The sequence below is a fragment of the Mercenaria mercenaria genome, chromosome 18 (assembly GCF_021730395.1).
Source record: "Mercenaria mercenaria strain notata chromosome 18, MADL_Memer_1, whole genome shotgun sequence".
NCBI classification, from domain to species: Eukaryota; Metazoa; Mollusca; class Bivalvia; order Venerida; family Veneridae; genus Mercenaria; species Mercenaria mercenaria.
Genome location: NC_069378.1, coordinates 38,689,761 through 38,702,763, shown reverse-complemented (window position 1 = coordinate 38,702,763; position 13,003 = coordinate 38,689,761). Strand labels below are relative to the sequence as shown.

Sequence of the window (13,003 nt, the reverse complement as noted above, 5' to 3'; positions counted from 1 at the left end):
CAGCAATTTTTAAGAATTTTTTTAGTTGAATATGAGACTGTAAAAGAAACTGAATCATTTTTCCTTTCGGATTTGCTAAATTGAGTTGGGCAATGGTTTCAGGGGTTGTAAGTTACATTTTAAACAACCTAAGTTTAATTAAATAAATTGTTCAAACTACCCAGTGTGTTACGTGTTGTCACCTCATCTTCCATTGGTTCTGTTGTAACTCAACTATTGATTTAAATGTTTTAAATTATTTTCATTTAATTGTCATTTAATAAGCAGAAAAACTGATTAAATTTACTAACATATTGGTGTATCCTGTGAATAATCTGTAGGTCTTTTAGACATTCCTAGATTCTTAGCAATAGTATAAACCTATTTCACCATTTTAGATTTTTATAGTAGAAGAGCTTTTTACTCAATAAAAATAAAACAATACAAAATTATAACTGTAAAAAAAAATGTTTGAACCTATCTCAAATTCTGCCATCATTTGTAATAGTGGTCATTACTTTAGTTGGTTTAAACATATTTTTATTTCCCAATATGTACATTTTAAATAATTAGTTACATACATAAATTTTGGATTGGATTGGAAGCCAGTAGGCTTACTGAAGTCCTCTCTAGTTAAGGTCGACTCTTTTATCTATTCAATTGTAACCCTATATCTATATGGGGAATATGCAACATTTGGCAAAATTTCTTATTAGAAAGAACTAGGTGAAACATTAACATTTACAAAAAAAAATTACGAAATCGGACTACAAACAAAAAGGATATAGCCATCTGAATACCATCTATGAACTCAAATGGCAGCTATTTTGAGCACAGCGACATCATCATTCTTTCCTTATATGGGCATTTCCATCAGTGAATAACAACTAAGAGAAACATATTTTGTGGGCCATAATATAATCAGTAATTTTAGTATGTGTGTAAAAGTGTATACCTTAAATTTAAGCTCCATGTTTAATTGTATTAAATATAATTTTGCCATAAATACCATATTTGGTAATGCCTACATAAGGAAAGAACGATGACGTCAGTGTGCCCAAAATGGCTGCCGTTTCATCAATTGATAATATTTAAATTTCCGTATCTTTTTTGTTTGTAATCCGATTTTCATAATTTTTTCGCCAGGTTATAGTATTCATTAAATTCTTTCTAAATATATACATTATCAAATGCTGAATATTCCCCTTTAAGAAGCTCCTTCTTTATCACATTTAACCTTTAGCCTGCTGGTGGCAAGTGATTCTGCCTTTGCGACCAGTGCAGACCAAGATCAGCCTGCACATCCGTGCAGGCTGATCATGGTCTGCACTGTTCACTATTCAGTCAGTAAATTTTCAGTGAACCCCCCTTCGAGTAATAAATGGTATTGTCCAAACTGAATGATGGACCAGTCCATTTAAGAAATTTAGCAGGCTAAGGGTTAAGTAAACATCACCACTCACCAATTAACATAATCTGAAAATATCTCAAGGCACATACACACATCTGTTTGCAGAATGTTGTCTGTACGTCACCTTCTTAAAACTGGTAAATTATGTCAGCCACAGTATGTAATTAGCGATTTAGTTTGATACATGGACTTGGAACTATGGATTTTAGTGAGAAAAAATTGATTTCCGTATGACCGGGAGATGGACTGAAAACCTGTGAAACTTATAGATGATCAAGGAAACTTGACATGTATGGGATACTAAGATGCAATATAAAGTAAAACAAGAAGATTTTTTAAAAGTTCTTCTTGTCGCCAATGTAAAATTGGAAAAAGTAGAATAATCCCTGAAGAGGGTCAAACAAGGAACATTTTATTTTATTAACCCTTTCCCACATGGATACGTTTATCACGGTATCTATCGATTACCAAACAGAAACGTATTGGCCCGTGTCTATCGGTTCCCCGATAGAAACGTATTATACCGATTAACGGCCATTTGAACAGAATCGTTTTATCCCGTGTCTCATAATCAATCGCTTTATTTTCGTTCTTTTCCTAAAGAAACAAATTCCGGATGTTTACTAACTCAAAATATGGGATTTCGTCATCATTATTTACGTAAAAGATCATGTGGTTACTATTTAAATTTATTGAGTACTTTGCAAAGAAAGACACCGTTTTTTTTTCCTACATGTGCACGACGCTACGTCATGGAAAATTAGTGAGAAACTGCTTGCAACTAGCCGTTTCGCGGGGCTTTCCTCGTTCTAAAAATAAAAACCATTTAACATCAAAGTATTTTTAAATGTGTTAGGTCATGAAGGTCACGCGTGATACATGCAGATTTCCCCTAAACAACAATTTGTGTATACGATGGCTTGGAATTTATGGCCTTACATAACGGGAAGTGTTAATCAAAACAGAAGGACTGCGGCTTTCAAATATTTTATGACACCCCAAGAGTTAATTGCTGCGGAAGTCACCCGTGATGTACCGACGTTTGATCATCAAAATATTACGTAATATTATCTTAAAAATATTTAATTTTTAGCACAAGAATACTGTAGTCGGTTACGAGTCTCGATCTCCACGATCTTTTTGCACTTTCAGAAATTTTAAGATCCGTTATTTTTGTAGTGTTATTCAGTTTGATGGTTGTTTTTTTTATATAAATACTTACCGATTCCGATTCGGAAGATAAGTCTATTAACTATAAATCAAATTTTCAAACATCAAAATGAAATTGTATATGAATTTCAATGTGAAAGTAATCCAAAACAGAATTTTATGCCTAAATATATATATTCCCGTACTTTAACACTTTATATCTTCGAAACTCAAAAGAGAAACTACAATAAATTTTGTATCATCGGAAAGAGAATTTAAATTGCTATAAACTTTATATTGACAAAAATAATGTCAAACTTACAGAAAATATTAAAATAATGACATTTTTAACATGTGTGTGTGTAATCACAAAATAATGCCAACACCTCTGTTCAGATAAGACAGTCACCTTTATCAGCCATATACCGATTATTGATTATTGATTATCACTTATCAGTGTTATGTAAAAGAGGTTACTTTGGCTTCTGTTCTGTGTGGTAAAGGGTTAAGTCTGACAAGAAGATTTTCAAATATTCAACTATATACATACCCCTATTTCTCATATTCTAAAGGTTTCTCATAGGTTAATCTTTCTGTCTTAGAGTTGTCAGATGATATAATGTTTGTTATTTTCTAGACAGGTATGGGACAAAACTGACACTATTAAAAATTTCAAATGATCTGAACTAAAATGAATGAAAATAATGGCATTTTACTGATCCTTACTTTTCTCTTGAGGTCAGCAAAATTGCCGCAAATTATTAATTATGCTATAATTGTCAAATTTTGTGATGCATTTACTAAAAAATATATCTCTTTTATTGCAACACAGTAATTTCAGGGCGTCAAGTGCTTTTGGGAGTCAAAAATATAGGTAGGATCCTGAAATATAGGTATTTGGGGGCCAGAAATATAGGATTATATAGGTTGCTCATAATGAAGAAACAAGTCCAGACAAGTGTTTTATCCTCCTCCACCACCTACCAGCACTCCTTTTATTAAACATAAAATAAAAGGAACAGAAAAGCATGTTGAAGATTGTCTCAGTCCAGCATTATCACACTTTATGTCAGTTTTGCACAATGTACATGACCAAAAGAGTCACTCTTCCCTTGACACACATAATTTCAGTTCATGTCCATTGCCATCTACCTTGATAGCCACCTATCTCGAAACATGACTCTTATTACAGGCATTATGAGGCTTAATTATGAACATTAAGTTGTTTATTCTGAAAAAATAATAAACGTGTGCATTCCTATTCACATTTTTATACATGAAAGCTTAAAGAAATGGAAAATATTCAATTGAAAAAAGACTTCCATTACTTAAGCTTTCTAAAGCTGGCTGGCAAGGGTTGCTACACTGAAACGAATCAAATTTCAATGCCTAAAAGGTTACAGCATATTTATAAACTCAATTATCATAGAATTACTTCTTTTTTAATGGTTTGAATGACCTTTCGTGGGCTGAGCGCGAAACTATTGTAACTGTATATAAATGAAGAACAAGATACAATAGTTTCGCGCTCAGCCCTCGCTTTGTATTCCTTGCTTACCGCAAAATTTCCAGATTATAGGTATTTATAGGTATTTTGGCAAAATATAGGATTTTATAGGTTATTATAGGTAGAGGGCTAAAATATAGGAAAATATAGGTAAATATAGGTAACTTGACGCCCTGTAATTTATATGTTTTAAATTCTGAAAGTTGTTTGTGCTTTAGAGTCAAATCTAAATCCTCAGGAATACAAAAAACTCTTGGTCCATTTCAGAATGTTTGAGTACCTCATACATTTACACCATGCTAGCTGAATGGTGAGAATGTCAGTATGTTTGAGTACCTGATATATTTACACCATGCAGGCTGGATGGTGAGAATGTCAGTATGTTTGAGTGCCTGATATATTAGCCAGCTGGATGGCGAGAATGTCAGTATGTTTGAGTACCTGATATATTTACACCATGCAAGCTGGATGGTGAGAGTGTCAGTATGTTTGAGTACCTGATATATTTACACCATGCAAGCTGGATGGTGAGAATGTCAGAATGAAAGAGTACCCGGTATATTTACACCATTCTAGCTGGATGACGAGAATGTCAGAATGTTTGTGTACCTGATACATTTACACTATGCTAGCTGGATGGTGAGAAGGTCAGAATGTTAAAGTACCTGATATATTTACACTATGCTTGCTGGATGGTGAAATGTCAAAATGTTACAGAACCTGATACATTTACACTATGCTAGCTGGATGGTGAGGTCAGAATGTTAGAGTACCTGATATATTTACGCCATGCTAGCTGGATGGTAGAAATGTCAAAATGCTAGAGTACATTATATATTTATGCCATGCAAGCTGGATTGTGAGAATGTCAGAATGTTAGTGTACCTGATATATTTACGCCATGCTTGCTGGATGGTGGGAATGTCAAAATGCTAGAGTACATTATATATTTATGCCATGCAAGCTGGATTGTGAGAATGTCAGAATGTTAGAGTACCTGATATATTTACGCCATGCTTGCTGGATGGTGGGAATGTCAAAATGCTAGAGTACATTATATATTTATGCCATGCAAGCTGGATTGTGAGAATGTCAGAATGTTAGAGTACCTGATATATTTACGCCATGCTAGCTGGATTGTGAGAATGTCAAGAGTACCTGATATATTTACGCCACGCTAGCTGGATGGTGAGAATATCAGAGTACCTGATATATTTACGCCATGCTAGCTGGATGGTGAAATGTCAAAATGTTAGTGGACCTGACAGATTTACACTATGCTAGCTTGATGGTGAGATTGTGAAAATGTTAGTGTACCTGATACATTTACACTATCCTAGCTGGATTGTGAGAATGTCAGAATGTTAGAGTATTTGATATATTTATGCCATGCTAGCTGGATGGTTAAAATGTCAGAGTACCTGATATATTTACGCCATGCTTGCTGGATGGTGAAATGCCAAAATGTTAGTGAACATGAAACATTTACACTATGCTAGCTGGATGGTGAGATTGTCAAAATGTTAGTGTACCTGATACATTTACACTATGCTAGCTGGATGGTGAGATTGTCAAAATGTAAAAGAACCTGATATATTTACACTATGCTAGCTGGATGGCAAGAAGGTCAGAATGTTAGAGTACCTGATATAATTATGCCATGCAAGTTGGATTGTGAGAATGTCGAATGTTTGAGCACCTGATATATTTACACCATACTAGCTGGATGGTGGAAATGTCAGTATGTTTGAGTACCTGATATATTAGCCAGCTGGATGGCGAGAATGTCAGTATGTTTGAGTACCTGATATATTTGCACCATGCAACCTGGATGGTGAGAGTGTCAGTATGTTTGAGTACCTGATATATTTACAGCATGCAAGCTGGATGGTGAGAATGTCAGAATGAAAGAGTACCCAGTATATTTACACCATTCTAGCTGGATGACGAGAATGTCAGAATGTTTGAGTACCTGATACATTTACACTATGCGAGCTGGATGGTGAGAAGGTCAGAATGTTAGAGTACCTGATATATTTACACTATGCTTACTGGATGGTGAAATGTCAAAATGTTAGTGAACCTGATACATTTACACTATGCTAGCTGGATGGTGAGGTCAGAATGTTAGAGTACCTGATATATTTACGCCATGCTAGCTGGATGGTAGAAATGTCAAAATGCTAGAGTACATTATATATTTATGCCATGCAAGCTGGATTGTGAGAATGTCAGAATGTTAGAGTACCTGATATATTTACGCCATGCTTGCTGGATGGTGGGAATGTCAAAATGCTAGAGTACATTATATATTTATGCCATGTAAGCTGGATTGTGAGAATGTCAAGAGTACCTGATATATTTACGCCACACTAGCTGGATGGTGAGAATATCAGAGTACCTGATATATTTACGCCATGCTAGCTGGATGGTGAAATGTCAAAATGTTAGTGGACCTGATACATTTACACTATGCTAGCTTGATGGTGAGATTGTGAAAATGTTAGTGTACCTGATACATTTACACTATCCTAGCTGGATTGTGAGAATGTCAGAATGTTAGAGTATTTGATATATTTATGCCATGCTAGCTGGATGGTTAAAATGTCAGAGTACCTGATATATTTACGCCATGCTTGCTGGATGGTGAAATGCCAAAATGTTAGTGAACCTGAAACATTTACACTATGCTAGCTGGATGGTGAGATTGTCAAAATGTTAGTGTACCTGATACATTTACACTATGCTAGCTGGATGGTGAGATTGTCAAAATGTAAAAGTACCTGATATATTTACACCGTGCTTGCTGGATGGTGAAATGCCAAAATGTTAGTGTACCTGATACATTTACACTATGCTAGCTGGATGGTGAGATTGTCAAAATGTTAGTGAACCTGATACATTTACACTATGCTAGCTGGATGGCGAGAAGGTCAGAATGTTAGAGTACCTGATATAATTATGCCATGCAAGCTGGATTGTGAGAATGTCGAATGTTTGAGCACCTGATATATTTACGCCATGCTAGCTGGATGGTGGAAATGTCAAAATGCTAGAGTACATTATATATTTATGCCATGCAAGCTGGATTGTGAGAATGTCAGAATGTTAGAGTACCTGATATATTTACGCCATGCTGGCTGGATGGTGGGAATGTCAAAATGCTAGAGTACATTATATATTTATGCCATGCAAGCTGGATTGTGAGAATGTCAGAATGTTAGAGTACATTATATATTTACGCCATGCTGGCTGGATGGTGGGAATGTCAGACTAAGTACCTGGTATAATTATGCCATGCAAGCTGGATTGTGAGAATGTCAGAATGTTAGAGTACCTGATATATTTACGCCATGCTAGCTGGATGGTGGAAATGTCAAAATGCTAGAGTACATTATATATTTATGCCATGCAAGCTGGATTGTGAGAATGTCAGAATGTTAGAGTACCTGATATAATTATGCCATGCAAGCTGGATTGTGAGAATGTCAGAATGTTAGAGTGCCTGATATAATTATGCCAAACAAGCTTGATTGTGAGAATGTCAGAATGTTAAAGCACCTGATATATTTACGCCATGCTAGCTTGATGGTGGAAATGTCAAAATGCTAGAGTACATTATATGTTTATGCCATGCAAGCTGGATTGTGAGAATGTTAGAGTATCTGATATATTTACGACATGCTAGCTGGATGGTGGGAATGTCAAAATGTTAGAGTGCCTGATATAATTATGCCAAGCAAGCTGGATTGTGAGAATGTCAGAATGTTAAAGCACCTGATATATTTTTATGCCATGCTAACTGGATGGTGGAAATGTCAAAATGCTAGAGTATGTTATATATTTATGCCATGCAAGCTGGATTGTGAGAATGTCAGAATGTTAGAGTACCTGATATAATTATGCCATGCTAGCTGGATGGTGGAGATGTCAAAATGCTAGAGTACATTATATATTTATGCATTGCAAGCTGGATTGTGAGAATGTCAGAATGTTAGAGTACCTGATATCGTCCCCTTAATGCAAAAAGGTACCATGAGCATATGAATAAAGAAGGCACTTGGTACCTTTCTGCATTAAGGGGACGATATAATTATGCCATGCTAGCTGGATGGTGGAGATGTCAAAATGCTAGAGTACATTCTATATTTATGCATTGCAAGCTGGATTGTGAGAATGTTAGAGTACCTGATATCCCGTGCAGAAAGGTTTTCCTGTTCTCAGAAAATCCCAGGATTATCCTGGGATATCCTGAGATTCTTTAAGCAAGGCTTCAAAAAAGTCCTGAAGACAGGACTTTTACACTAAAAAACAGGAATTTGATAGAAAACTTGTCCTGTTCACAGGAAAAAGACAGGACTTTTTCTAAAAGATAGAGGTTGAAAGATCTGGTAATAAATTTGAAACATGATCTTGTAATGGTCTAGTAAGTTTAATTAATTACATCCTGTACTGAAGATCCATGTTTTGCTAGAAGCACATGTGATTGTGGTGTTGTCAGTGTAAAAGGAATATATTTGGTATTTCTGGTAAGTTAGGAAACATTTTCTGTACAATACTATATAAACTCCTTCATTTAATTATTTATAAAACAGTAAGTTATTTAGAAAAGTATTTTTCTATAAAATCAGTCAGAGTGAAATGTGTTAGTATAGTTTAGGTTATCTGTACATGTCTGATCAAAGACAGTTTCACTCTAGTGAACAGATCCTAGAATGAGCTTTTTGCTAAATATGAAGCTCATAATTTGATGATTCTAGACTAAATAGTAGTATTTTCACCTAGATTTTATGCCGTGAGTGCATATATTTGAGCTGATTTATGACGTGCTAAGAAAACATTTCTGCTATGTCAGGTTGTATTATTTCAATGTACATGATATATACTTTTTAACTACAAAATATCTTTTAATACATGTATTTTGAAATGATAATACTTATATTCTTACTGTATATACTACTGAAATTTAACATTCAATTTGTTAACTGTATTTTCCACCAAAGAGAATTTCAAATCATGTTTACAAGGTATTCAGCTACATGCCCTGGGGTTTCCTGAAGACAGGACAAGTGTCTGAGGTTTCCTGACATCAGGAATTCCTGGGATTTCCTATACACAGGACAATTCTCCTTAAATTTCCTGACATCAGGAATTCCTTGGATTTCCTGAAGACAGGACAAGTGTCCTTAGATTTCCTGACTTAAAGAATTCTCAAGACATTCCTGGGATTTCCTGAGAACAGGACAATATATACTTTTATTTTCTAGTTATTTCCTAATCCCAGGAATAGGACAGCATAGGTTTCTTTGAATTCTGGTGTCCTGTTTTTTTCCTGTTCATAGGAAAATCCTGGGATTGTCCCATTCTCATTTACTGGCGTGAAAAGTCCCAGGACTATCCCAGGAATTCCTGAGGTATTTTCAGGACATTATCCCAGGATAGTCCTGGGACTTCCTGGGATAATCCCAGGATTTCCTGTTCCATTTTCGCACGGGATATTTACAACATGCTAGCTGGATGGTGCGAATGTCAAAATGCTAGAGTATGTTACATATTTATGCCATGCAAGCTGGATTGTGAGAATGTCAGAATGTAAGAGTACCTGATAAATTTACGCCATACTAGCTGGATGGTGAGAAGGTAAGAATGTTAGAGTACCTGATATATTTACGCCATGCTAGCTGGATGGTGGGAATGTCAAAATGCTAGAGTACATTATAAATTTTTGCCATGCAAGCTGGATTGTGAGAATGCCAGAACTAGAGCTATCACTGAAGGTGATGAATGTACCTCCCCCCCCCCCACCCCACGCATGCACTGACACAATACATTGCAATTTGACGCACCCAAGACTGCATAATTATGTGGACTGTAAGTATAAAGACTCTATGTATATAGTATAGTAACAAAAAACAAAGAATATTTATCTAAAAGAACGTAACATGCACCATGCACAACTAGGGCTGGTACTGATCACTTGTGTATAGTTTCATTAAATTGTGTACAAGGGTTCGGGAGATTAGGCGCGCACAACATTGCATATGCAGACTCTATGTATACAGTATATTAACAAAAAACAAAGTCCCATAACTGTGCAGATTTTTTTTTTGAAAGAACCTAACATGCACCATGCACAACTAGGGTTACTACTGATCCCTTGTGTTAAGTTTCATTAAATTGTGTGCATGGGTTCAGGAGATTATGCGTGCACAAGATTGCATATGCAGACTGTATGTATATAGTATAGTAACAAAAATCAAAGTCCCGTAACTCTGCAAATTTTTTTTCTGAAAGAACCTAACATGCACCATGCACAACAACTGTTGTTACTGATCACTTGTGTTAGGTTTCATTAAATTGTGTCAAGGGGATGAGGAGAGTTGGTGCACACAAGATTGCATATGCAGACTGTATGTATATAGTATAGTAACAAAAATCAAAGTCCCGTAACTCTGCACTTTTTTTTTCTGAAAGAACCTAACATGCACCATGCACAACTACTGTTGTTACTGAACACTTGTGTGAAGTTTCATTAAATTGTGTCAAGGGGATGAGGAGAGTTGGTGCGCACAAGATTGTGTCTATGTATATAGTATAGTAACAAAAACAAAGTCCCATAACTCTGCAAATAAATTTCTGAAAGAGCCTAACATGCATTATGCACAACTACTGTTGTTACTGATCACTTTTGTGAAGTTTCATTAAACTGTGTCAAGGGGATGAGGAGCTGGTGCGCACAAGATTGTGTCTACGGACAGACAGACGGACGGACGGACGGGACAGACAGACAACCTGAAACCAGTATACCCCCACATACAACTTTGTTGTCGGGGGGTACAATAAGAGTACCTGATATATTTACACCATGCTAGCTGGATTGTGAGAATGTCAGAATGTAAGAGTACCTGATATATTTACGCCACGCTAGCTGGATGGTCAGAATGTGAGTGTACCAGATATATTTCGCCACGCTAGCTGGATTGTGAGAATGGATTGTGAGAATGTAAGAGTACCTGATATATTTACGCCACGCTAGCTGGATGGTAAGAGCAGCTATCTGTTTGTGGAATTCCTCTGCACCTTGTCTCAGTCTCATTTTATGTACTGCTTGCTTTGCTGTCAGTAAAATGGCAAATGATCGCATCTTATGACTGAAATATACAAAATAAAAGAAACATTACAGCTATCACTGGAAGTGATTCAATACCCCTATATACAGCTTTGTAAGAGGGAAAAGTCATTCTGTCTAAATCCTGGGGTGTGTAACTTATAATACCTCTACTAGAAAAATATGTCACACTCATATACACTTGGAGATCTTTAGAACTTTGTGAAAATTCAAAATAGAGTTATCAAACCTGCAAAATGCATGTTTGATTATACCAGAGAGCAAGTGTGTGAAGTTTCAATCTGTTCCCACTACTTGTTACTGGGATACCAACTAATATGCAAAATCGCAACCAACGAGGACTCTGACACCACTGAAACAGTGAGTGCAGCAGCTTGTATAATATGATGTAGGTAATGATGAGGTACCATTATTTTGCGTCTGAAACAGTGAGTGCAGCAGCTCATATAATATGATGTAGGTAATGATGATGTACCATTATTTTATGTCTGAAACAAATCCACTGGTAAACAACTGGAAGCTGATGCATAAATAGGACCGGTATCCATACACTTCATACAGCCAAGCAAAAATGTCACACACATCTATACTTCATGACGATTAATATGTGTATGGAGTTAGTTTCATTACTTTAAAAGCATTGAAGAAGTTTTTGCAATGGACTGACTGACACACAATAAGGGTTTCACCCATGTTTGATGCAAGTACACAACTAGAGCTATCACTAAAGGTGATGAATGTACCCCCCGCATGCACTGACACAGTACATTGCAATTTGACGCACACAAGATTGCATAATTATGTGGACTGTATGTATATAGACTGTATGTATACAGTATAGTAACAAAAAACAAAGTCCCATAACTATGCAGAATATTAATCTAAAAGAATGTAACATGCACCATGCACAACTAGGGTTGGTACTGATCACTTGTGTGAAGTTTCATTAAATTGTGTGGAAGGGTTTGGTAGATTAGGCACGCACAAGATTGCATATGCAGACTGTATGTACATAGTATGTTAACAAGAAACAAAGTCCCATAACTCTGCAATTTTTGTCGCTGAAAGAACCTAACATGCCCCATACACAACTACTGTTGGTACTGATCACTTGTGTGAAGTTCAATCAAATTCTGTCAAGGGGATAAGGAGAGATGGTGCGCACAAGATTGCGTCTACGGACAGACGGCCAGACGGACAGACAGACAGACAACCTGAAACCAGTATACCCCCCCTTACAACTTTGTTGTCGGGGGGTACAATAAGGAAATCATGTCACATTTGAATTAGCTTGAAATATCATACAGTGATGGAGCTCTGGTTTCCTTCACACTACCATAAACCATGGGGCTAAGTAATGGTAAATTGGTTGAAGGGGTTACTTATTTCTTTCAACAAAAGCAGACAGTCTCTGTCTACAAATCTGTCTTCCAGTCAAAACACACATAACTTTAGGGGGAACTTTGTCAGGACTTGAAGAGCATTTAGATACAAAGTACTGATTGTGTATCCCATTCTTCATTTTTGTCAGCTGAATAAAACCCACTGTTTTAACTAGAAAATGCTTTTGTAAAAAAGCGCATGTCTCCCCCAATGCAAAGTCCTATAGGCAAGAAGTCAATAGGGATCAGGAGCAAAAGTCAAAGAGACACTGATGGTTGACTGCAGTAGGGATCATCTACTTGGCATGTCCAATCATCCCGCTAAATTTCAACACTCTTGGCCTAGTAGTTCTCAAGTCACTGTTCAGGCTTCTGTGACTTTGACCTTTGATCAAGTGACCTCAAAATAAATAGGGGTCATCTACTCTGCAAGTCCAATCATCCTA

General features: G+C 36.3%; 1 protein-coding gene across 3 annotated transcripts in view; it reads right to left on the bottom strand.

Moving 5' to 3' along the window:
* The window catches only part of LOC123539137 (inversin-like), a 223,521-nt gene that overhangs the window by 51,609 nt on the left and 158,909 nt on the right, over positions 1–13,003 (bottom strand). For all 3 annotated transcript variants that reach the window (XM_045323631.2, XM_045323630.2, XM_045323629.2), the window contains exon 19: positions 11,060–11,197. In XM_045323631.2, coding sequence (XP_045179566.1) covers positions 11,060–11,197 — 138 coding nt within the window. The remainder of the gene's footprint in view (positions 1–11,059; positions 11,198–13,003) is intronic.